The 27,492-nt window shown below is 39.6% G+C and overlaps 1 protein-coding gene across 3 annotated transcripts in view; it reads left to right on the top strand.

The window, feature by feature from the left end:
* Memo1 (mediator of cell motility 1) overlaps nucleotides 1-27,492 on the top strand; it is an 87,512-nt gene that overhangs the window by 16,863 nt on the left and 43,157 nt on the right. For all 3 annotated transcript variants that reach the window (XM_075955538.1, XM_075955540.1, XM_075955539.1), the window contains one exon: nucleotides 25,529-25,610. In XM_075955538.1, the coding sequence (XP_075811653.1) occupies nucleotides 25,529-25,610 (82 nt within the window). The remainder of the gene's footprint in view (nucleotides 1-25,528; nucleotides 25,611-27,492) is intronic.

Genomic DNA, 27,492 nt, shown 5'->3' with positions numbered 1-27,492 from the left:
TCCTTGTGGGGCTGGGAATGTAGTTAGTTTTTAGAGTGCTTGCATAGCATACACGAGGGCCTGAGTTTAATCCCCAGCACTACACAAAACCAGGCATGCAAGCCCAGTGCTTGGGAGGTGGAAATAAGAGAATCAGGAGTTCTCCTTGGCATAGAGTTTGAGGCTGGCCTTTGATACATGAGACCCTGACTCAAAAACAAAACAAAATATTCTCCTTTTTGCCGTAGAACTCGGATTGATCAGTCCTTTTCTTCTGCAATTAAGTATTAAGTTGCTAGCAGTGGTCGGTGTTCTGCATCATACCTGATAAAAGGGGAAGATTCGTGCCTTTTTTTTTATGAAACCAGGATAAGATAAAAAAATTTAAAAAGTATTCTAGGGGCTGGAGAATTGGCTCAGTAGTTAAAAGCATTGACTGTTCTTCGAGAAGACCCAGGTTCAATTCCCAATTTCCTCATGATGACTCACAGTCATCTGTACTTACAGTTCTGGGAGTTCTGACACCCTTTTCTGTACTCTGTGGGTACCAGGTATGTATGTGCACAAAAATGCAGGCAACATGCCCAGACCCATAAAATAAAACAAATGAATTGATGTATACATGCTTTATTGTATACATTGAGAAGCCACTTTATGTATGTATGTGTGTGTATTTGCATGCATGTGCATATGTATGTGTTTGTGTGTATGAAAGTAGAGAGGGTCGGGTGGTGATGGTGCACGCCTTTAGTCCCAGCACTTGGGAGGCAGAGGTAGGTGCCAGCCTGATCTACAAGAGGCAGTTCCAGGATTGTCCAACAGAGAAACCCTGTCTCAAGACTCGAAAAACAAAACAAACAAACAAACAAAAAAACAAAAACAAAAAAAGAAGGAGGAGGAAGAGAAGGAGGAGGTCGAAAAGTCACCTTCAGGTATTGTTCCTTAGGACCTGTCTTAACATCTCTCACCCCCACGGTAGACGAAGAAGGAAGTTGAGAAGTCACCTTCAAGTATTGTTCCTTAGGATCTGTCCTAACACCTCTCACCCCCAGGGTCTCATTTTGGTACCCGTCTTTTTGTAAATTACTTGTTACAATTGAGATCTAGCCGGAGGTGGTGCACGCCTTTCATCCCAGCTCTCGGGGATGAGGCAGGTGGATCTCTGAGTTCAACCTTGTCTTGAAAAATCAAATAAATAAATAAAAAATAAAAATTGAGATCTGTTTGCATTATAGATCGGGAATTTGTTATGCTTATGATATTCTTCAGAGGAAGACAGTTATGTATTCAGTTTGGCACAGAGATAGAATTAGTAGTTTTTTTTGTTTTTGTTTTTGCTTTTTAAGTTTGAGTTACATTTATCAATAGTTATCAAATTACAGAATAATACTGGGAAACCTTAAAGATATTCCCTGCCCCCAAGACAGGTTTTCTCTGTGTAATAGCTCTGACTGTCCTAGAACTTGCTCTGTAGACCAGGCTGGCCTCGAGCTCAGAGATCTGCCTGCCTCTGCCTCAGGAGTGCTGGGATGGAAGATGTGTGCCACCATTACCCAGGAAAGATATTTGCTTTTAATGCATTTTAAAAAATGACAGTACACCTGTTAATTAAAATGATATTTTAAATGCAAATAATGATCTTGAAAACAATAATAATTGGAGTTTAGCCTAATTTATATTTTCACAAATGTCTTTAATGTGTTGTTTAAGGGAAAATAGTTAGATTCCTGTATCTCCTACTGTATTGCTACTCTTGTGATACATTATTTTTCTTGAGCCATGTCAGTGTTATCTGGCTCCATGTAGGTAAGTGTTGGGAAAAGGCAAAATGTTTTTCAAGATGTTTCAGATACTTACACATGTCTTTTGATGCCATCCTGAAACTCAACAAATGGTAGTTTTCCCTTTAAAAATCCTATTATTACCATCCTGTTGACTGACATTATTACACAACATTTCATATACATGTGGAACTGTCAACAGAGTCAAGATGGTGTACCCCTAAGGGTAGCTACTTAAGGATTAATAGCAGTATAGAAGTTGAAGCCACAGTAGTGACACTGTAATATTTAGTTTTTATTAAGATCAGTTTTGTGTGTTGTCTATTTTGAATTAATCTTTAATCTAGCCAGGATTTTCATTAAATATCATGCATTAGTCATTTGGAAAATATTTATTCCTTGAGTTATAAGATCTACTAATTGTTTGTATTTCATTGTTCTTTATCAAAGAATCACTTTATTTTTTTAAAATATTTATTTATTTATCATGTATACAATATTCTGTGTGTATGCCTGCAGGCCAGAAGAGGGCACCAGACCTCATTACAGATGGTTGTGAGCCACCATGTGGTTGCTGGGAATTGAACTCAGGACCTTTGGAAGAGCAGGCAATGCTCTCAAACCACTGAGCCATCTCTCCAGCCCCCAAAGAATCACTTTAAATCACTGTTCTTTTCAGAACATTTTTTGACTTGGAAAGTTGTTAAACCCATAGTGGTAGAAGCAACATTTGCAAAATTCAAAAGCCTGAAATGTATAATTTAGCAATAAATATTGTCACTTTTTCCTTTGATGTGACAGGTTTATTGTTCATTTTCAAAGAAATGTCTGCTAAATACTCAAGATTAAGTAACCATCATTTGTCAGTTGTTCTCTCAAGAAAAGTGGTGTTCCGTTTTTAAGTGGTTAGTTTCCTTGCAGCTCAGTCATGCCCTTCCTTGACATAGCCATCTCCTATTCTAGTGTGCAGAATATGAAAGGCTGTGCACCCAACGATTGAGATCTATTGTGTAATACTTAGAACTATATTGGGGCATTTCCTATATGAACTGTTAGTTGAAGGCGTGGTGGTGAAGGATGCAGTGGGTGCTACTACAGTTTTGCACCTGCTAAGTTGAGAAGGCCTCCAGGTTGTCAAGGAAACATAAGGGCAAATACCAGTTTAGTGAAGGCAGCAAGCAGTGTTTCAGTGCTATGAAAAATTTGACCTGAAGTATAATTATTAAAGTTGTGTTTTCTAAAGGAGTCTTGGGGATCCGGAAGAGTGTGCTTGTGAGAACCCCAGGCTTTAAAAATGCTTACTTCTGAGCTAGGACATGGTGGCGCATGCCTGTAATCCCAGCAGTTGGGAGGCAGAGGCAGGTGGATCTCTGTGAGTTCAAGGCCGCCTGGTCTACAGAGTGAGTTCTAGGACAGCCAGAGCTGTTACAAAGAGAAACCCTGTCTTGAACCTCCCCATAAAAGAACTATCTTCTTCAATGGCAGTTATAGAAAAGGAAAGAAGAGAAGCTAGGATGTGCTTCAGTGGTGGAGTGCTTGTCCAGCATGTGTGAGACATGGGGTTAATCCATCATTGCCAGACAAGCAAAGCGAAGCAAAGCAAAACAAAACCCAAACCCGTTATTTTTATTTTCAGACAAGTCTTGCTATGTAATCCAGACTGGCTTTGAGCCTTGAACTCTTGGTAATCCTCCTGCTTCAGCTTCTTGAATGCGGGGATTACAAAAGTGTGTCATCATACCCAACATTTTCTTTCGTGAGTGCTAAGGATTAGATCTAGGGCCTTGTCCATACGAGATGTATTAGTTATTTTTTGTTGGCTCTCGTAAAATACCATGACCAAAAGCAGCTTATGAAAGAAGGTGTTTTAGTTTATGATTCCAGAGGGAGAAGTTATAATGGTTGGGTTTGGGGTTTGACATTGCAGCAGGAGAAGATCACACTTTTAACCTTAGATATGAAGCAGAGAGAAAGAACTAGAAGTGGGGTGAGACTGTATGCTCTCAAATTCCACCCTCAGTGACATGCTTCCTCTAGGAAGGCTACCTTCTAAGGGTCCCATTATCTCCCCAAACAGCACCATCAACCAGGGGACCAAGTGTTTATATAGTCAAGCCTATGGGGGACATTCCTCATTGGAAACCATTCAAAGGCAAGCACTTCATCTTTGAACTTTAGAACTCTTTTAATAATTTTTATGGCAGAGTCTCTACATAGTTTCTGTTCTGGAATTCACTTTGAAGAGAAGGCTGGCCTTGAACTCAGAGATTCGCCTGCCTCTTTTTTTTTTAAATGTTCTTTTTATTTTTTTAAATATTTATTTATTTATTATGTATACAATATTCTGTCTGTGTGTATGCCTGAAGGCCAGAAGAGCGCACCAGACCTCATTACAGATGGTTGTGAGCCACCATGTGGTTGCTGGGAATTGAACTCAGGACCTTTGGAAGAGCAAGCAATGCTCTTAACCGCTGAACCATCTTTCCAGCCCTTGCCTGCCTCTTCTTAAGTGCTGGAATTACAGCTCTGCCACTGCACCTGATTAGAATGCTTCATTATAGTGGTTACCAGCCTTCCTTCCTTCCTTCCTTCCTTCCTTCCTTCCTTCCTTCCTTCCTTCCTTCCTTCCTTCCTTCCTTCCTTCCTTCCTTCCTTCCAGGTATTTACAGTTTTTAAAAGTTAATTATGTATATATGTGTGGGTATATGCATATGACTATGTTGGTTTTCCTGAGCTCGAGTTACAGGCACTAGTGAACTGCCTGATGTTGCTGGTAGGAACCAAACTTGGGTCCTTTTGGAGAGTCGTAAGTGTTCCTAAATGCTGAGCTGTCTCTCTAATCCATGGTTATAGATTTAATCTTCCTCTCTATACCTCCCTACTCAGCATACCCTGTGCGAGTTACTATATATCCCTTCCATTAATTACAGTAGCTTTATTTTGGTATAATTCTCAAGGGGGCTATGGGAAGAGTAATTTATGTCACACCTGATTTTGATGCATTTCCTAGCTTCTTGTGGTAAAGAATGATCAGAAACCCATTGAAGTAGAATTATGTAAAGGTAAGACCCAGATTGCTCTTGAAGAAAAAATTCAAAAATAGTTGTAGTACACAGTACAGTTAGATGTCTGTCTACTACTTGGAGCCTCTAGAAAGAAAATTGGTCTATTGAGAGTAGTAGTTATTTTTTAAAAATTTACTGCTCTGAGTAGAAGGTGACATCACCACTGTGAATTTTGTATTCCCAGCTCCTGGGGCATCTTCTGCACAGAGCAGGAGTGCACAGGATGCTTCATGAATGATAGTGACTCATCTGACTAGATGAGTGTAAGTGATAGCAGAGGTACTCTTAGTTTATGTGTTATTAGATCGTGCTTTCTTGCTGTACTTGTCTCATAAATTTATACTTTAAAGCTTAAATATAAATCAGATAATGTTGCTGTAGACCTGTGGTGATTTGAATAAGATTAGCCCCCGTAGACTAATATTTGAATGCTTAAGGAGTGACACTATTAGGAGGTGTGGCCTTGTTGGAGGAAGTGTGCCACTGGGGTGGGTTTTGGGGTTTCAAATGCTCAAACCAAGCCTAGTGTCTCTTTTCCTGCTGCCTTGACCTCTGAGATGGCTCAGTGGTTAAGAGTACTTCCTGCTCTTCCAAAGGCCCTGAGTTCAATTCCTAGCAACCACATGATGGCTCATAACCATCTGTAATGAGATCTGGTGCCTTCTTGAGGAACATCCTCATCAACTTAGACCATGAAACACAATATGGACAGGACAAGTTCAACCAAATCACCATATATGGGCTGCCCATGCACACTTCAGCATTGCCAGGCCATACATTTCATTCATTTTTTTTTTCAGGCTAAACATTGCCAGAAATCACATGTGCCAAGTGACTGCTTTTAACATTTGAATACTTGGAGATACTGTGAGATACTTTTCGTATTTAGATTATAAATGAGAGAGTTAGGTTACCTTAAGTAATAATTACTGTGGGAAGGAAGAAACACAGAGCCCTTCGCTGCTGCATTATCAGGTGTCTGTCGGAACTGTGGTTGAAACTGGGGAGTCCTAATTACCCCACTAATAAAGTGGTCTTGCTGGAGGGAGGCTGTCTTGAGGGTTGTCCTTGCCCAATAGCAGGTCTATTAGATCAGTCAGACTTCTCCAGGACTTGGATTGTGAGCTTGTGTGATTTTTATGTGAGGTGATTATGATGGGTATTTTTGCTATAATGCGTTGACATGACACATTAGATTTTTAGTTTTGCTCCCTTTAATTGATGCTGTTGACCAACTTAAAACTGAATGATGAAGATAAATAGGAGGACCAATTGGACACTGCTTATCTAGTCCTCATTTCTATTTTGAGTAAGAGTTTTTTTCCCCCGCTGAAGCTATCCTATTGACTTGTTGTTGGTAGCCTAAAAATTGAATCTTTTTAGGATTCAGACCACCGTTTTGTGGTGTATTTGTTAAACTATTGATTGAGACATGTCTCATCCTGTGGCCCAGGCTGATCTTGTGACCTTCCTGTCACGGCTTTTTTGAGTGCTGTGCCCAGCTTGAAGCTTAAGTTCCTGTGAGAGAGGCTGGTGTTTCCTTTCATGGTGAAATGACACATTGGAATTCCAAAAGGAGCCTGGTGTAGCTGCAGGCCAAGACAGGTGAATCCTTGATGAGGTCAGCTGATCTACATAGCAGAGACAGTGAGGGCTACACAGAGAATCTATGTCTTCACTCCATCCCCCAAAAATAACTCCAGAAGGAAAAAGCTGTACTTTATGTTTCTAAGCAAATTATCAAGGCAAATTATGATTCTAGTAAAGTCAAATGTTGAGTCTTTAGAAATTTTGTTTATTTACTTAGCAAATTTTCTGAATATCTTACTGATTTTGATATTATTTTTTGAGATAAGGTCTCCTGTAGCCCAAGCTAGCCTTGAGCTTCTATATCGTTAAGGTTGATCTTGTGCTCCTGATCCTTCTGCCACACATGGCCCTCTCTTTTGAAAATTAAGTTCTTTCTCTGTTAGAATTATATTTTCTAAATTTGAAATGTATGTAAACAATTTTATTCTTACACTTTCTGTTTTGAAAGACATGGTGTGTTGGTTACTTTTCTATTGCTGTGATAAAACACCATGGCCAAGGTAATTCACAAAAGAAAGGTTTATTTGAATTCACAGTTCCAGAGGAATAAGAGTCTGTGACTGTCATGGTGGTGAAGCACGGCAGCAGGCAGGCACAGTGACTGTTGCAGCAACTGAGAGTGAACTGGGATTGTCATACAGCTTTTGAAACCCTAAAAAGCCTGTCCCCCAGTGACATACTTACTCAGCCAAGGCCATATCTAAGCCTACCAGACAATGCTATCAACTGGAGGTCAAGTATTTACATGTTTAAGTCTATGGAGGGCATATCATTTAAATCACCACACATGGTCTAGCTGTTGTTGATCAAACTGCTCTTGAACTTGACCTGGCTCGGTCTCCTGAGTAGCTGGGACTACAATGTGCCACTGTGACCATTTGGAAAGCTTTTAAATTTAGCCTACTAGTGCTGTTAATTAGTATTTTTCTAGTTTTAATTCTAGTGTGTGTGTGCTCGCTCATGTAAATATATGTACACATATGGAAACCCAGGATTGCCCTTTTCAGTTGTTCTTTTCCTTATGTATTGAAGCAGGGGCTCTCACTGGACTGGGAGCTTGCTGTTTGTGCTCTTCTGGTTAGCCGGCCTGCTCTGTCGAATCTTCTCTCTTTTCTCCCTCCTGCATTCTGAGATTACAGGTGGGCCACTAAAGCTGCCTTACTTTTATGTCATTTCTGGGGATCCAGACTCTGGTCCTTACACTTGCAAAGTCATATTTTACCTGCTAGGCCATCTCCCTATACCCTGTATTTAAATTTTTTCCATTTAAAATTTTATTGTTTTAGGTAGGTTTTACTTTGTACTGCTGATTGGCTTGGAACTCATTATGTAGATCAGGCTGGCTTCAAACTCAAAGTGATCCACTTGCTTCTAGGATTAAAGGCATGTGTCACTATGTCCAGTGTTAAATTTTTTTTATTTTAAGGCCTTTAAATGGTACATGCCTTTAATCCCAGCACTTGGGGGCAGGGACAGGCCTGTGAGTTCGAGGCCAACCTGGTCTACACAGCAAGTTCTAGGACTGGCTACTGAGAAACCCTGTCTTGAAAAACCAAAAATTTTTTTTCCATTAGAGAGTGTGTGTGTGGGGTGAGGGTGGGAAGATAGAGCGAGAGAGTGCTTTTTTCTCTTGCTACATTATCTTTTCCCCAGTGCTCAGTTATGGAGCACTTATTTCAGGAAAAATGCTTGTTAAAGTTAATTAAAATTAGCTACAGCAAGAATAATCTTAAGAAATATTTGCCTTGATTTAAGTAATACACATTTATGCATATGCTACCACACCCAAATCCATATAATGTATGCATTTTTTTTTGAGAGAGGGTCTCATTTTATAGCTCTGGCTGTCCTGGACTGCACTATTTTGACCAGGATGACCTTAAACTTGCAGATATCCACCTGCCTCTGCCTCCTAAGTGCTAGGATTAAAGGCAAGTGCCATCATGTCCAGCCATATATGTAATTTTTAAATGATATTCCTTGATGGATATCCTACCTGTGTCTGTTACTATGAGCCTTGTTTGTTTCTCTGTTTGGCATGCAGCATTATAAACACCAGATTCAGTTGATTTAATATTTGGCTCTATAATACCAAAAGATATACTCTGTTGCCATAGATGCTTCATATGTTTATTGATGCCTTCTTTGAGATGCTAGATGAATATAGAAACTATGCATTGGCAAATGTATTATTGATTGATTGATTGATCGTTATTTTGAGATGGTGTTTCTCTGTGTAGCTTTGGAGCCTATCCTCCTGGAATTCACTGTGTAGACCATGCTAGCCTTGAACTCACAGAGATCCACCTGCCTCTGCCTACCAGTCCTGGGATTAAAGGCGTGTGCCACCATCGCTCTGTGCAAATGTTTTAATTTGTACTTGGAGGCAATTTTTTTTAATTTTTTAAAAATATTTATTTATTTATTATGTATACAATATTCTGTCTGTGTGTATGTCTGCAGGCCAGAAGAGGACACCAGACCCCATTACAGATGGTTGTGAGCCACCATGTGGTTGCCGGGAATTGAACTCAGGACCTTTGGAAGGGCAGACAATGCTCTTAACCTCTGAGCCATCTTGGAGGCAAATTTAAATTGTTAAAAAAAGTAAATGGGTGGGGGTGTTGGCAGAGCCTTTTTTTTTTTTTGGTGCATGATTTTTTTTATTATAACACCAAAATATTCATTTTTATTCACATTCTCAAAGACAAAAATGCTTCAGTTTTAAATTTTTCCTACGGGCTATTTTCTGAGCATGTTTTGTATGATTAAAGACCGTTGGCATTTCCTCTTTCTGTCATTTCTTCATTTCTTTGGCTCATTCTGTTCTTTTAATTTTGGTGGCAGAGCCTTTAATCCCAGTACTTGAGAGGCATAGGCAGGCAGATCTCTGTAAGTTTGAGGCCAGTCTGTTCTACAGAGTGAATTCCAAGACAGTCAGAGCTACATAATAGATCCTGTCTCAAAAAAACCAGACAGAACCTGGGCAGTTTTGGCTCACACTTTTAATCCTAGCACTTGGAAGGCAGAGGCAGGTGGATCTCTGTGAGTTCAAGACAGCCAGGGCTACACAGAGAAACCCTATCCCAGCAACCAAAAAAAAGTTTATATTCTCTATGATTTTACTTATGAATAGTCTCCAGATAGAAAATTATAGTGACTAAGAACAGAACTGGTTGTTAGGTGTTAGCGATAAGGGAGCAGGGAGAATAGGTGTGACCTAAGGGCATCTTGAGGAGTGTCTGTGGTAGAAGAGGCCTGTGTCTTACTCAGGTGAAATGTCGTCATTGAACCAACGTCAGTTTTCTGCTGTTAATGTTGTGTATTTAAGTAAGGTGTTGTCACTGGAGAAACTGGGTAAAGGGCACGTGGGACCACTTTGCAACTGCCTATACATTTACTAATATTAAAAATATAAAAAGTAATTCACATTATAGATTCATGGAATATAGATATACATGAAGGTGAAATAAATTCCTTGTCATTTTAAACCTTTTTTCTGTTCCTTTGTATATACATGAGATATTCTCTCTCTATAGCTTGGTACCCTGCCCATTCACTTAACAGTAAGTCTAATGTACAACTTGCATGTTAAATGCCAGAAAGTTTATATATCTAATATAGTTTTATTAATTGATTAACTGATATAGTAACTTCTGATACAGAGAAAAGGCAGTGTTAGGAAAATTGTATTATCTGTTACATTAATTTAAAATCACATTATACATAAATGTATATAGGATGATAAACTCATGAACTTGTTTGATATTTAAACTTTTTGAAACTTATTCCTATAATTTCTTTGCATGCTGTGGCATGAGCTTTTTCTTACAAAATAAATAAATAGATGAAAGAAAGTATAGCTAGTTAAAGATTTTTCTGAATGTTATCTTTTTACTTAATTGTTAGCTTTGCTATGTTGGTTTTTAATTTCTACTTCAGTCTGTTTCTTTGTAAGACTTTTCTTACTTTGAAGAGGATCATCCTTGTTTTATTTAGATCTATTTGGATGAGGGCCACTTACTTTAGAGAGAACAATTTAAATGTTAATCTTGTCCAGAAATGTCCTTACTGATAGAGTCTGGATAATTCTGTCTGTCTCTCTTCTGTGGGAGGTTCCCTGGGCACTGAGGGGAGGGATTTGTTGGAGACATCCCATTTAGGGTTCTGAGTGTTCCAAGGTCTCTCTCACCCTCTCTCTCTCTTTGCTTAATGTCTGACTGTGGGTCTGTATTTGTTTCCATCTGTTGCAGGAGAAGTTCTATGGTGATGCTTGAACAGCATACTGATGGTATAGTAGAAGTATTTAGTTTTATCCTCAGTTGGTTCTTGGGTTATCTAGAAGACTAGTGGTCTTAACTGCTAACCCAGCTCTTCAGCCCGACTAATATTTTGTTGTGTGCGTGTCACTGTGTATCAATCAACATTTTTTTTTTGCTTGCCGTGGGGAGGGTTGAGACAGAGATCTGTCTGCCTCTGCCTCCTGACTATTGGGATTAAAGGCATGTGCCACCATGCTGAGCTTCTGTCATAGTCAACGTTCTTTTTGTTTTTTTTGTTTTTGTTTTTCGAGACAGGGTTTCTCTGTAGCTTTGGGGCCTGTTCTGGAACTAGCTCTTGTAGACCAGGCTGGCCTGGAACTCACAGAGATCCACCTGCCTCTGCCTCCCAAGTGCTGGGATTAAAGGTGTGCCACCACCACTTGGCTTCAGTCAATATTCTTAGAAGACACGGTCAACAAGACAAAATGGCAGCCTACAAAGTGGAAAAGATCTTCACCAGCTCCACATCGGACAGAGGACTTATCTCCAAATTATACAAAGAACTCAAGAAACTCTTCTTCAGAAGAATAAATAATCCAATTAAAAAATGGGATACAAACCTAAACAGAGAACTCTCAACAGAGGAATCTCAAATGGCTGAAAGACACTTAAGGAAATGCTCAACATCCTTACCCATCAGAGAAATGAAAATCAAAACAACTCTGAGATTTTATCTTATACCTCTAAGAATGGCCAAGATCAAAAACACTGATGGTAGCTTGCGCTGGAGAGGATGTGGGATAAGGGGAACACTCATCCATTGTTGGTGGCAGTGCAAACTTGTACAACTGCTTTGGAAATCAGTGTGGCAATTTCTCAGAAAATTAGGAAACAATCTGCCTCAAGACCCAGCAATAACACTTTTGGGTATATACCCAAAGGGTGCTCAATCGTACCACAAGAATATGTGCTCAGCTATGTTCATAGCAGCTTTGTTTGTCATAGCCAGAACCTGGAAACAAGCTAGATGCCCCTGCCCCTCAACCGAAGAATGGATAAAGAAAATGTGGTACATTTACACAATGGAGGATTACACAGTGGTTAAAAAAAAATGACATCTTGAAATTTGAAGGCTAATGGATAGATCTTGAAAAAATCATATCGAGGGAGGTAACCCAGACTCAGAAAGACAAATATGTACTCCTCATAAGTGACTTTTAGACATAAAGCAAAAAAAAAAAAAAAAACCAGTCTACAGTCTTCAACCCCAGAGGACCTAGAAAGTAAGAGGACCCTAACCTAAGAGAGACATACATGGTTCTACGTAGGAGGGAGAAAAAGGCAAGATGTCCTGAATAAATTGGGAGCATGGGGGTCACAGGTGAGGACATAGAAGAGGAGTGGAAGGGAGGGGAGTGGAAAAAAATGTATATATAGCTCAGTAAAAACAATAAAAAAGTAAAAAAACAAAAAAGGAGAAACAAAGCCTGTCAATGTTGTGTGTGTGTGTGTGTGTGTCTAGAGAGAGAAAAAAAAAGAGAGAATGCTCTATGCTCTATATAGAAGAGAGCTATCTGTAGATAATAGTTGAAATAAAGAAACTGAAAATTTTTTTCTTTTGGGGGATTTTCAAGACAGGGTTTCTCTGTGTAGCTATGGAGTCTGCCCTGGAACTTGCTCTGTAGACCAGGCTGACAGCCACCACTGCCCGACCCCAAGGCTGACCACTCTTAAGATCTGTAGTCGGCCAGCTGGGTACCCAGAACAATAGCCAGTGGTTGCTTTGGCCTGAGAACCCATGAGAATGGAAGAGCTCCGGAATGCCCATCAAAGACTCTCAGGCCTGGAAGATCCATGACCTGAGCTGAGTGAGTGTGAAGACAGGAAAAGTCTGATGCTCCAGCCTTTTGGTACTTATGCCAGGGAATTCCTTCATTTTGAGGAAGATCAACTTTTTGTTCTATTTTGTTTATGTTCTATTTTCATTTCCCTAATGCTGTGACCCTTTAATACAATTCCTCATGTTAGGACCCCCACCATAAAATTATTTTGTTGCTACTTTATCACTGTAATTTTGCTACTGCTATGAATCATAATGTAAATATATGATATGCAGCACATCTGATATTTGACCCCCATAGGGGGTATAACCCACAGGTTGAAAGTCATCGTTCTTTTTAGACTTAATTAGATGACAGTCACTCACTTTTTAGAAAGAGCATTTAAATGTTTGTCTCATTCAGAAACACCCTTAAAGATAGATTCTGAATAATATTTGATCAAATACTGTATACAGGGTGTCCTAGACAAAGTTTATATAAAATGTCACTTCTAGTTAAATGTACTGGACTCATTTTGTACATTCCCTGTCACAGGTACATAATCTACCATTTTCCCAAGCAACTCTGATTTTTAGTGCTTTAAAAAAAAAATCAAGGTTGCCGGGTGGTGGTGGCCCATGCCTTTAATCCCAGCACTCGGGAGGCAGAGGCAGGCGGATCTCTGTGAGTTCGAGGCCAGCCTGGTCTACAAGAGCTAGTTCCAGGACAGGAACCAAAAGCTATGGAGAAACCCTGTCTCGAAAAATCAAAAAAAAAAAAAAAAAGAAAAAATCAAGGTCTCAAATGATTTTGAAAATCAGTAAGGAGTTTTACTACTTTGAAAAAAAATCAAAAATCTCAAAAATTTGGAAAATCAGTAAATATTTTTTGGTATCTTTTTCTGACAGAACGCTTTGAAATCAATAATTTTCAAAGCTTTACATCAGAATGTTTAAAGATTTTTTATGAAAGTTATTAGATTGTCTTTAAGTAGTGATATTATTATTTCTTTTCTCACTTTAAGCCAGTTTTTCCTGCTCTGTATAAATGTATACTCTGCTACTGCCATGTTGTTATTTCTTAATTTCTACTATAGCTTAAGAAAAGCATGTGTTACCAGTTTTGCCTTCAAACAGAGCCCATTCATTCCCTTCTCAAAATTATGGAATCAGTAACATAACTGGGCACCAACTGCATAGGCAAGTAGACTTTTTTATTCTTGACCATAGTAGATAATTTTGCAAGTCAGTTTTTCTTCTCCTAGGGGTTGAGAGGCTATAAATGCCGAGTGAAAAATGAAGGGGAGGGATAGATTAATAAATGACAGGAATATTTTTTTTTTTTGAAATGGTTGGAAAATTTCCAGGGGTACAGGTGTCAACTCCTTTTTTCTTCTCTTTTTTCTTGTGGTTGTCAGCTGTCCTGATAGTTGAGTGGCTGTATTGTTTAGCATGGAGACGGAGTTATAGTGAAGTTAGGGGTGGTCTGGCAGTTACTCTGGTATTAGTTTTAGTCTAAGCTATTGAAACAAACCTACATGAAAAAGAAATGGCCTACAGGTATTTTAGCCTCTAAGATAAATAAGATTAGGATGTGGTAAAAATCCAACTAGATGATCCTAAGCAGCTCTCCTAGTAACAGTGACATGGGATTATCTAGAGGAGATACAAATGTACACACAAAATTATAATGCTTATACTTTCATATTGCTACTATCTAGAGGTGCAGGACCAGGTTCACTTTCTCCATTGAATTAAAAGGCAGAAAAAATCTGAAAGTCTAAAGTTTATTCAAAGTGGGCAATTACAAGTAGAGAAGCAGACTCCTAGTGAATGAGAGGGATTCCAGAGCTATTGAGAGCCCCATCTGGGTTCCTTGATGAGACCAGGGAAATCAGGAGCCTATCTTCAGAGTCTTAATTTCACTAGTAAAATAATTTTAAAATAAATTCAAATGGAATTTTAAGGACAGTTTTTAATAAGAGTTTTAAAAGAGAAACACCAGGGTGGCAAACTGTGAATCTCTACAGCTGTCTCCAAGAGGAGACTGGGGCAGAGGAGGGAAAGGCTCTAGCCTCTCTAGCCTCTGACTAAGGCTCTTGTGGAGATCAGTCACATGGTGGGAAGGAAGCCCAAATGACAGGAAAAAAGCATGCTAGGGGTCTGGCCATCATCCAAAAGAGAGAAAGTGTGGTCTGGAAAGATGGCTCAGCAGTTGAGAGCACCTGATGTTCTTGCAGAGGGCTGAGGTTTGGTTCCAGGACCTGTATGATGGCTCACAGCTGTCTGTAACTCCATTTCTAGGGGATCAGACATCTTCTGGTAGGCACTGGAAAAACATGGTCCACATACATACATGGAGTCAACACACACACAGCCACAGAATTGTGGGGATGGGGAAAGGAGATGGATCTCGAGTTGTAGGAGAGGGGGTGAATATGATCCAGACACATTGTACAAATTGTCAAGGAACTAATAAATTAAAATTAGAAAAAAAAAACTGAAGACAGAAGAAAAAGGAAGAATTGAATGTTTCTCTTGAGAAAGATAGGCAAACCCAGCCTATCTTGGCTCCTTGCAGGCACTGTACTAGGCAGGACAAGAATTCGGGAAAGGAAAAGTACAATATTTTATTAAAAGGATAATTATTATACCTCTCATTTTATCAGGGCTTAAAGTGAGTCTACCTTCTTAGGGGTGGCCCCACCTTGAAGGCTGGTTCCTTGGCCAGATGATTGATGGCCTCGTTGGATTATAATTTATATTATCAGTAGCTTGGAATGTTAGGTCTCCACTCAGGCTAGATAAATTTCATCCTCTTGGCCAGCAGGACTTAGTTTTCCCTTAGTAGAACTTTACTACGTGTTCCCTTCTTCCCAGTATCAACTTAAACAATTCTCTTAATAAATTATAGCATAGAGTTATCCATCTGCTTAGTGGACAAGGACTAGAACCTGAGTCACTTGCCTGTGGTCATTGTTAGTAGTGGGTGTGCCACAGTTCAGAATCACACTGACATTGTTTGACTTGGTATAGTTGTCATTTATTAGCTCCATGACCTTGAGGAAATCATGTGTTTTTGTTAATTTGTTAACTACAAGGGTCAGAGACCTAACCCATGCTATGCTGTTAACCCTTTGCAGCCCAAATCCTTAATCCTTTGGGACCTTAGTTTATAAAAAACTGAATTTTGGCCTCAATGCTGAAAAGAATTTCAGGACTAGTCAGTATAATGAGATAGAGTTGGGGTTTTATTAAAGATATTATGAAATGGTCTCATGTACGATGGTTAAGGAGAAAGAGGTGCTCAGAAAGATACACTTAAATGTGGCTTTGCTTGCTAACACAGTACAGTGGAAAGTTAAGACATAGCCAGTTATTTTATTCGTTTATTTGTTTTTAAAGAATGACAGGCCTTTCTTAGCTCTTGGTGGGCTTAACTTTCGGAGCAAGGGTTCTAGGTGACCGGTGGCCACCCAGTCTACCCTTAGCCAGTGGCTTCCAAATTCATTATTTCATGGTCAATAAGACTTTGGACAAGAAAATTTGGATAAGGAATTAGCAGAATAGATTTATTAAGAAAGGGGAGAAAAATCCAAACGAGAGAGGTTCCAAGGGAGGAATACTACTTGCTGCCCTCCCCACTGGCCTCTGAAGGATCTTAGGTAGGAACTGGATGGAGACTGAAGTAATCTTTATTGAGATTAGTTAGTTTTTTGTTTTTTAAATCATAAAATGTTGTATATGAGTATTTTGCTTGAATGTATGTAAGTTTATCACATGTGTGCAGTTCCTACAGAGGTCAAAGGGAGGTCATTGGATCCCCTGGAACTGGATTTACAGATGGCTATGAGCCACCTGATATGGATGTTGGGAACTGAACCCCGGCCCTCTGCAAGAACAGCAAATGCTTTAAACCACTGAGCCATCTTTCCAGTCCTCAGACTGGTCAATTTTGATCACACTGTGGGCTTAACTAGTTAGGCGTTCTCTTACCTTGGCCCAATTTCAGTGGGGAAAAATGATAATCTGCTCCCCACCTCCTCTTTAAAATTACATTTATTTATTTGTGTGTATGTGTGTGGGTGAATGCATGCCCTGGTGAGTATTTGGAGATCTGAGGACATCTCGTAGGAGTTGATTCTCTTTTACCATAACCAAATGGGTATGGGTCCTGATACGCAGGCTGTCAGGCTTGGTGACAAGCACCTTCTCCTACTGAGCCATCACTGGCTTCCTTTTCCTTTTCAAAGCAAGCTTAAAAGGTGGCTCTGGAGATGCTATGAAATGATGTTATTAGGGGAAACTAGAAGCCACCTGGGAAACACAGGGATTTGTATATATATTCCTTTGTCTGTAAGTTGGATATTTGGTGAGATTTCTAAAAAAATTGAAGTTTTGTTAATTGTGCTGAAATTCTTTTTTTTTTTTTGCTGGTGACATACCTTGACTCTGGAGAGCTGGGATTTGGTATAGTTTATTATGGACGGACTTAAATGGGATGAGTATTTACTTAGAGTAAAAGCTGCCTTGGGCCAGCCTTCATCTCACTATATACTTTAAGCTGGCTTTGAATTTGGGGAACTCTTTGTTTGTTAGCTTCCAAGTCCCAAAGCTACAAGTTTGTGCTGTCATGCTACTTTGTTAAGATGGCCCTTGTTACCTAATTGTTTAATTTTGTGGTGCTGGGGACTTGAACCCACAATTTTGTATATTCTGAGCAGCTGTTGTTTGCATTGGTGTCTTGCATCTACAGGCTGTAGCAGTAAGGAAGCAGCAGCAGCAGCAGCAGCAGCAGCAGCAGCAGCAGCAGCAGCAGCAGCAGCAGCAGCAGCAGCAGCAGCAGCAGGAGGCACCCTGTAGGGTTATAGTCCTCATGCAGTCTTGGGGGATTTGAATTCTTAGCCCTATAATTGTTACAGTCCCTGTGTAGGCCATAACCCTTCAGTGGTTGTTGGTACATCCTCAGCCTGGGCTATGAAGACCTAGAACTGAAAATCTGGTGACCTGTAGGATCTCTTCTTTAGTAGTAGCACATACCTTTTATTCTTATGCTCCACTTCCTCTTGCCACTTGTGTCTCTCTGCTCTCTTCTTCCTTCCCTGCCCATTTCAACTGTGTAGTTGCTTCTTCAGTTGTCTATTACCCCCCTCCTCCAGCTCTGATGCAAGCTGGGCTTTTTGGGAGTAGTTTGTGATATAATGAGGAGCAGTGGGCTGCGTTCCCACCCGGCTCCCGGCTGCCGGCTAGCTTTACCCGAAATAATTACACAGAAACTGTATTCTTTTAAACACTGCCTGGCCCATAAGCTCTAGCCTCTTACTGGCTAATGCTCACATCTTGCTTAACCCATTTCTATTAATGTGTAGCACCACGAGGTCGTGGCTTACCGGGAAGGATTCTAGCCTGCTTCCATCTTGGAGAGGAGAGCTGTGGCGACTGGCTCACTTCCCTTCTTCCCAGCATTCTGTTCGGTCTACTCCACCTATCTAAATTCTGCCCTATCAGGCCAAGCAGTTTTCTTTATTAATTAACCAATGAAAGCAACAGATAGATAGAAGACACTCCCACATGAAGTTTGCTTATGAACTAGGGTGTGGGGGTGAACTTGGCCGTTTGGGAGAGAACTACTCAGAAGCTGGGACACTGGAGGCAAGAGCACACCACCAGGACTGCCTCTATGCCAGACTACAGTTGCTTCTTCAGCTGTTTAAGCCTCTTCATCTGCCAGGCTTTCAGTTGTCACCACCACTGCCATTCTGGTGCTTCTGCCATTCACTTACTGCTGCTCTCTGCTGGTTCTGCTGCTGCGGCTGCTGTGGCTGCTGCTTTTCTCCCTTTCCCACTTCCCGCTTTGTGACTAGTTGAGCCACACTTCTGAAAGTTGGCAAGAAAAGACCCCTTAGAGAAGCATTTTATTGAAACCAGTGCTTCAATTTCAGGGGAAGCTGCACAGGAGCTGACTCCTGGCTAGCTCACTCGGCCTGACCAGCCTTATCTAGCCTCATAGTGGGTGTTTGTACCAATTGTTTGAGCTAATTTTTAGCATTATCTTTTAGTACCCATCGTAGTCATTGAGTTGGACCAATCATGGCTTGCCTCTTGTAGTCCCTTTGTGAGGGGAAAATGCTTCCCCTCTGGCCAAAGTGGAAATGATTTCAAGGTCATCTAGATTTCATTCATGATTGTGAAAGGAAAAAAAAATGGTGCAGACTGTTTCACACAGTTCTGTCTGGGGCTGTGCCTTCAGGAGCCAGGGCAGTCAGCTGTAGTCTTTTCATAATTGTCTCAAGGTATCCATGGAGTGTGTTCAGGATGGCTGGTGCTGGCAAAAGAGTAGTCTAGCTCACTGTTAGGCTGATAGTCTTTTTTTCAAGGCAGCCAGGGCAGCAAGGGAGAGTCCAGCAGCTGCTAATTAAGGAGTCAAATTGCCCATCCCCAGGGTCCTTGTTTATTTGCAGGAAAATAAACATCAGAAAGTGTTGTATTAACTGTGAAGATAAAGAACTTAGCATTAATACTAGTGATTTTTATTTTTAGGTTTATTTTATTTTATTTTATTTGATGTGTATGGGTGTTTTGCCTGGGTCCTTTGAAAGAGCAAAAAGTTCTCATAACAGTTGAGCCATCTCCAGTCCAATAAGTAGTGATTTTAATTTTTTTTAAATGTTTGTATTACTTACTGCCCAGTACTCAGGGAAAGCTAGGCCTCTGTCAGAACATCATACAAAATAGTGTTTAATTATGGAGTCTCACAATTTAATTTTATACTCTTTGTCTAATCTTGGTGTAGTAGAATCATGTTCATACTTGTATTCTGTTAATGGTAGATGGGATAGTTTAGAAAGGCCATAATTAATATGTTTAAAAGTTGCTTTGATATCTATAGATAGAAACTGTGCTACTAAAACTAAATGCTAGTGTTTTTAATTATACTCTCCTTAGCGTGAAATACTGGCTTGAGTTCTGTAGAGCTAACTATAGGATTGTTAGTCTGTAATACATAATGTGAATATGTAGAGAAAATTATAGAAACTGCTTATCATTCAAAAATGCACTTTTAAAAAATCTCTAAACATAGATCCAAGATCCATTTACTTAGAAATTAATAAATTAAGTGTTGAGAGTAGATATCCTTGTTTGATGTTAGGATAATAGAATTCAGGTTTCACTGTTAAGTACGGTGGTAGCCATAGATTTGTCATAGATGTGTTTCCCTTCTTTAGGCCTTCCTTCGCTTCAAAGAATTGTGAACAGAAATGGACGGTAAATTTTACTAAATGATCACTGCCCACCCCCTAAGTGTAGTGATAAAGATAATTATGTCTAAAATTTATCTTTAAAATTTTAATATTTTGGAACTCATGAGATGACTTAGCAAGTAAAGTCACTTTCTGCATAAGCTTGGTAACCTGAGTTCAATCCTTGGAACTAATAAAAATGGAAGGAGAAAGCCAGCTTCACAAAGTTGTCCTTTAAACCTCTAGCTACACCTTGTGGCACATGTACCCACCCCCATATTACACACACACACTAAAATTGTATTATTTGAGGATATTTAGATAATTTTTAAAAAATTTATTTTCTAGATGTTTGCTGCTCCTAGATAGACTGTAAAAACTATTTTGTATAATTAACATTGTTTTTAAAATGAGATTTATTCATTTTTATTTTTTGAGTGTTTTGTCTGCATGTATGCATATATACCAATTGTGAGCTTGATGCCTTTAGAGCTCAGCAGAGGGCATCAGATTCCCTGGAACTGGAGTTATGGACGTTGTAAACCACTATGTGGTTTCTAGGACCCAAACTCAGATTCTCTTAACCGCTGAACCATCTTTCTAGCTCTGACTTTACTTTTAATCACAGAAGTGCTTAACTTTTTTGAAAGGCAATCATGTTAGTACAGAAAAATGCAGTTTTAGATTCAAGTTATTTGCTGTCTATATGGATACAGTTTTAGAAACGTTAAATCTCAGAATGCTGGTTTTATGTGATATTTATAGATAGCTTTCTTTGCCATGAGGTATGAAAATGTGATTGCTTGTGCCCAGTTTTATGCTCATGAAGTTAATCTATCCCACCTGAAGTGTTGCAGTCATCAGGTTATATCTTTTTTTTTTTCTGGTTTTTCGAGACAGGGTTTCTCTGTGGCTTTGGAGCCTGTCCTGGAACTAGCTCTGTAGACCAGGCTGGTCTCGAACTCCCAGAGATCTGCCTGTCTCTGCCTCCCGAGTGCTGGGATTAAAGGCGTGCGCCACCATCGCCCGGCAGGTTATATCTTAAGATATGGTGAAGAATTGCTTTCAGTTCCTTGTTGGAGTTTTCATTTGCCTTTTTCTATTTTTTTGTAGACCCATTTGTCTATAACTACTTGCACACAGAGCTTTTAATCCCTAGAAGTAGCCATTGCAAGGTTACCTTATGAGCATTTTTTTTTGTTCATCCTCGCTGTGTTGTTTTAGATGTTTTTAATGTTTTTGAAGATCTCTTATTTTTGCCTTGCTTGTACTTTTTTTAAAAAAAATCTTTTGAATTGCTTCTTTTTTTATATTAGCTGATAATTCAGATATACATTTGTAGAGGAATTCCAGGTTCTTTTGTTCGTGAAGAAGAAATAGAGCACAAGCATACATTTGTAGCTGAAACATGATATATTACACTATTATGAGAGAGGAAGTGTGCCAAAGTAAGGATATATTTCAGCAGCTCAAAGGGCGCCAGAGTACAAAGAGTTGGTGTTTTTATATTAGCTTACCCAGGGCTTTTGGCTCATTAGTATAAGGCAGGCTTTTCTGTGCATGCTGTTACTTGTGGTTCTGTATACAATTTCACTCTCGCTGTCTACTCAAGGGTGTGTCTTGACACACTGGAGTGCCTCTCATCTGTATCATTGGGCAATTTTAGCCATACTCTGTCTGATACTGGTTTCCAGCTTGCTTCTTCGCCTACTTGTTTTTTTTATATGCTAATTTTATAAGACTTTGAATGAGAATTTCTGGACCTACTTTCTTCTGCCCAAGTCTTCTAAATCATTTTCCCCTCCCTCATTAGTACATCTTCTTGGTTCTGTGCCCAGTTGTTGATCTTATTACATACTTTATCCCCTCCTCCTTCCTTCCCTCCCTTTCTGATGTAGGGTCACTTTGTGTTCTCTAAGCTGGCCTTGAATCCATAATTCTTCTTGGTCTTTTTGTGCTAGGATTGCAGACATATACTACAGTGCACAACTTCTTGGTCTCTTTTAACATTTATTTTGCCATCGTCTGTCCATGCATCCCATAATTCTTCTCTTGATTCTCAAATCTATGACTCATTCTCAACTCCTTTTCCTGCCCTAGAGTCTTACTTTTTACCACTTGAACATCATTTAGAGTTATGTACTATAATTTATTTTGTCTCAAATCAGTTTCTATTTTGTTTTGTTTTATTTGTTTTTTGTTTTTTTTGAGACAGGGTTGGTTGTCCTGGAACTCGCTCTGGTTCCTGAGTGTTGAAATTAAAGGCCTGTACCACCACCACCACCTTGCTGCCATTTTTTTCTTTATTTTCTAAATTTTTTTATGTGTATTGACATTTTGCCTTCATTTATGTCTGTGTACCATGTGAGTGCAGTGCCATGGAAACCCGAAGAGATGTTGGATCCCTTGGGGCTGGTATTACAGGACATTTTTAGCTTCCATGTGGGTACTGGGAGCTAAACCCAGGCCCTCTGGAAGAGCAACCAGTGGCCTTAATCATTGAGCCATCTCTCCAGTCCCAAAGTCTTCATTTTAGAATAAGCTTTGAATGGATCATGTCTGCAACATCATTGTTTATAACTAGTCTTTGTCAGCACTCTAGGTGCCATGGGACCTGGGAGAAAGGAGCTGATAAACGAGGCAGACTGAAGTCTCACGCAATAGCCAACTTTACTCAGAGCACCAGACAATTTATACTCTGAGGTTAAGAAAAAAAATATATCACCCGAGTAATGTTCTCAAGCGTTAAAACAAGCTGTGGTGACGACATGTGTTTTCCAATGAAGGAGAGTTTAAACACGTAATTGAATAACAGCTGCAAGCAATACTGAGTAATTGAAGTCAGCTTAGCCCTACCTGCCACACCTGGGAGGAGCACAAAGACACATTCCAAGAACAATTCCGTGTTTTGAAGAAACTGAGGCCATAAGACTCTTGTTTTCTTGGAGTGTTCTCACACAGAATTTTCATACCACTCCATTCTTGGACCAAGTTCCACTGTCCACTCTTCTTCTCCTCCTCCTATTATTATTAATTGTTATTTTACTTAAGTTTTTAAAAACGGGTCAGCCAGGGCTATATAGTGAGAGTCTGTCACAGAAAGAAAAAAAAAAGTGAACATGTAAATCTTGAGAAATAGTGTAGGTCACTTCACTTCAGACTTCAACGTAGTTTGGAGGTAAATTTTTTTTTTTTTTTTTTGGTTTTTCGAGACAGGGTTTCTCTGTGGCTTTGGAGCCTGTCCTGGAACTAGCTCTTGTAGACCAGGCTGGTCTCGAACTCACAGAGATCCGCCTGCCTCTGCCTCCCGAGTGCTGGGATTAAAGGCGTGCGCCACCACCGCCCGGCTTGGAGGTAAATTTGATGTGCTCTTTATTTTTAACTTAAATATCTGTAATTTATGATTTCCAATGAAAAATCATAAACCTTGCAGACATTTTAGATAAAATCATTATAGCATGTGTAAATAAACTCCTTGTTGGCAAAATGCTTCACAGTTCAATGTGTGAATCACCTGGAGAGCTTGTTAACATCTTTTAGCACTATCCCCAGAGATCATGCTGACTTAACTCTGGCAACACTGACAGATTTTTTTTTTCTGAAGTGTGCAGGTCAGGTGATTCTGGTGTGTGAACCATCTCTGGATTATTTCAGGAAGAAGAATTAGGATTCTATAAAAGGAAAACCAACCGTGTCTGGTTAATTTGCTTGATTTAATGTTAGACCATTTAACCCCCCCCCCCCATTTCCCTTTTCCTTCAAGACAGGGTTTCTCTGTAGCTTTGGAACCTGTCCTGGAACTTTCTCTGTAGACCAGGCTGACTTCAAACTCACAGAGATCTGCCTGTCTCTGCCTCCCGAGTGCTGGAATTAAAGGCATGCACTACCACTGCCTGGCCCATCTAAAAATCTTAATGCAAGATACTCTAAAATAGGAACATAATACTGTATTATAGGATTGGTGTTGAAATTGATTCATCTTTTAAAGACAGATGGTAATTGTTCTCTTGCTATTGCCTGATCTAGAATACAGACCTAGCAAATGCAAGACCGGTCTTCTCAAAAGTTTAAAGAGGCTGGAGTGATTAATCAGAGGTTAACAGCACTTGTTTGTAGAAGGAGCGGTGGGCTGCATTCCTGCCACCCAGCTCCTGGCCGCCTGGCTAGTTTATGCCCCAAAGTAAGGACACACAAACTGTATTCATATAAACACTGCTTGTCCCATTTCTATTAATGGGTGTAGCACCACGAGGTGCGCTTACTGGGAAGATTCTAGCCTAACATCCATCCTGGGTCGGAGCTTCATCGCACCTGCCCCGGAGAAGAGCGGCATGGCGTCTGTCTGAGGCGTCTTACCTCACTTCCTCTTCCTCCCAGCATTCTGTTCTGTTTACTCCACCCACCTATGTTCTAACTTATCAGGTCAAGCAGTTTCTTTATTAACTAACCAATGACCTTCCTCCATCACTTGTTCTTGCAGAGGGCCTTGGTTTGATCCATGCCTTCTTCTCACTTCTGTGGGCCCCAAACATATATCTGGTATACACATATGTACAAACAAAACACATCTTGAAGCAAATGAATCTATTTAATAAGAAAAAAAACCACAAAATAAATAGTGGGAAGGAAATAAGGATATCCATTCGTAGTTGCTGAAGAATGGCACAGAGAAATGGGATATAGTAGAAGAAAAAAATCAGTGGTATGCTTAGATTTTAGTGGTGAGAGTCAAGTCCAAAAAGGACAAGGTTGATGCAGGAGATTTGAAACAATTGTGAGAACAGAATTTTTGAGTAAGATAATCATAATGGAACTCGGTGTGTATGGCTTTTAGTAGGAGTGAGGGCAGTTTGTTGAAAAAGGAGAGGATGTTCCTGTCTCTACCTCCAGCTTGCAGCAGGAGCACATTCCACCTCTGCTTGCTTGTGCACTCTCTGTCTCTGTCTCTGTCTCTCTTTCTTTTTGCTTGTTTTTGTTTTTCAAGACAGGGTTTCTCTAGGTAGCTAGGGTTTCTCCTGGTACTCACTTTGTAGACCATGCTGACCTCAAACTCACAGAGATACTGTGTTAAGTGAAGTTTAAAAACTTTGTTTTGACTGATACATTCATATTAAATTATTTATATTTCCATATAAAAGGGCATGATTATAGCGCTGGGCTGCTTCGCTTTGGACAAGACAAGAAGTGAAGAAAGAGAGGATGAAGGACATGAAATAAATCTTGATCTGTTGAAGTCAGTGGATTCCTAGAGTAGTAAACTGGAAAGAGAAAGTAAAGAGAGTGAGCTGTTGGAAATTGAACTTTTTGACGTGAAGGAGTTATTAGTTATTGATAGGGGAGTAAGAGGGTGGAATGGATGGGGTGGATCATTGAGTGTGTGAGTTTTCAATTACATAGATATCATTTCAGCGATCAAGTGAAGTCAGGGTTTGTGCTGTGAAAAAACAAGTTTGCTTAATTACTTTTTTCATTTACTTAAGAGTATATTACTCCCTGTTGCATTTTGTTTAAATATCACCTCAAATTGTAAATTATTGATCTGTATGAAGATGCTTCTAAGAAGTAAATGGATAAAAACAAAATTTTACTTTGTCAATATACAGCCCTATCATATTGTTTGGTAGCAAACCTACGACTTATTAAACTGAAACTTTAAACATTCAGACTGATGACTCTATTGTCCAGTAAGTTATTTTAGTACTGTGGAGGTTCAGTGAGGACACTGCAACATGTGTGGTTGTCTGTAATACATTGCTTCGCTGACTCTTTTTTTCCACTTGTCTTTTCATAGGACCTCAGCTAAATGCCCAGTTAGAAGGTTGGCTTTCACAAGTTCAGTCTACAAAAAGACCTGCTAGAGCCATTATTGCACCGTAAGTTTTAGAGTTCTCCTTTAGCATTTTTATTATTGATAAAAATGAGTATATATTGAACTAAAAGTTAAAAACCAAATATTGGACTGGAGAGATGGATCCATGTTGCTTTCTTTTCTTGGAGAGGTTTATTTGGTTCTCAGCACCTGAGTTGGGCAGCTTAAGTTTGCATCTGACTTCAATTCCATGGGATCCAACACCCTTTCATGGGCTTTGTGAGTATCTGTACACATTCAAGTAGGCACATATACATATAAAATAAAATGAGCAAATACATCTTTACAAAAAAAATTGGGAACGATTGAGGTAGACACTTAACTTTTGGCCTCCACATGCGCTTGGACATATGTGTGCTCCCCCCCCCCCCCCCAATAACCTAGATTAATGTGTGGATGATGTAGATAAGCATTTTAAATGCCAAATACTTTGTGAGATACTACATTTATGATGTCAGACTCTATCACTTAAAAAGCTGTAGTGTGGGCTGGAGAGATGGCTCAGTGGTTAAGAGCGTTGCCTGCTCTTCCAAAGGTCCTGAGTTCAATTCCCAGCAACCACATGGTGGCTCACAACCATCTGTAATGAGGTCTGGTGCCCTCTTCTGGCCTGCAGGCAGAAGCATACAAAATAAATAAATATTTAAAAAAAAAAGCTGTAGTGTGCAAGTTTATTAATCTCCTGATCTTCACTTTATACAATGCTAATTAATACCTCCTTATACACATTTTTTATTTCTTTCACTTTTAAAGAATGTGTTACTGAAATCAAACCCATGTTCTCAGAGGTCAGAAGAGGTGTGGGACTCCCCATAGCCAACATATGGGTGCTGCGAACCAGAGTCCAATCCTTTGGAAGAACAACAAACTCTGTTAACCACAAAACCACATTTCTAGCCCCCAGGGTAGTTTTTTTTTTCGTATGGGAAAACTATTATCTGATCATCAAAATTGGTAAAATTGTTCATAACAACTGAACTTCATGCCTATGTCTTCATTGTTCCTCTTACTTTCAAGTTTGAAGTTGACAAATGCTTCAGTTTTGGATGGGATGCAGAGTGATGTTACAGTTTTGAATGCAACATGAGCTGACCAAGCCAGTCAGTACACTTGAAACATTTGACATCTGTAGTGGTAATATTTGATATCTAGCCTTAAGTGAAATTGAAACACAAAGTATTCAACTGTTGCTATTCATCAAAATTCTTTGGCTGAGGCATCAGTACCCTTGGTAACCTTGTTACTATTTCCCCATAACTATGATTCTACAATCTGTGAGTTCTGTGGATTTAGAAGAATCCATGTTTTTGGTGGGATGGTATCCTAATTTGTTTTTTTCTGTTGCTATGATAAAACTAAAAAACAAAAACTAAAAACTAAAAACAATTTGGGGAGGAAAAGGTTTATTTTGTCTTGCATTTTTAGATCAAAATTCATTACTGAGCTAAGTCAGGGCGGGAACTCAAGGCAGGGGCAGAAGTGTAAAGATCATGAATGCTTACCTGTTTGCATTCTTAGACAACCTGGGGGACCCTCTCATGCCAGCCATTAACAAATAACTACCTCTCGGACATACCTACCAGATGATTTGATGGGGTTGGTCTTCTCCTGCCTGTTTGAGACAGAGTCTCTTTTTTGCTGCTGCTTACACTTGAGCTCCTGGGGATTCTCCTGTATCCACCTCCAAGCCTGCTTGAGGACTACCGGAATTTGGTATGCCTCTGGGTCTGCATTTGCACAGATTCGGGGATTGGGATTCAAGTCCTTAAAGTTTGACACATGAGTTTTACCCACCGAGCCATCTCCCTGGTCCTTGTGACTTCTTTCTTTTAAGTAAAATATATATGTGTATTCTGTTTTCTTTATAGATTCATCTATTGACTGAC

Source organism: Microtus pennsylvanicus, chromosome 21 (assembly GCF_037038515.1).
Source record: "Microtus pennsylvanicus isolate mMicPen1 chromosome 21, mMicPen1.hap1, whole genome shotgun sequence".
Taxonomy (NCBI): domain Eukaryota; kingdom Metazoa; phylum Chordata; class Mammalia; order Rodentia; family Cricetidae; genus Microtus; species Microtus pennsylvanicus.
The sequence above is the reverse complement of the archived record's forward strand: the minus strand, read 5'-3'. Positions and strand labels throughout refer to the sequence as shown.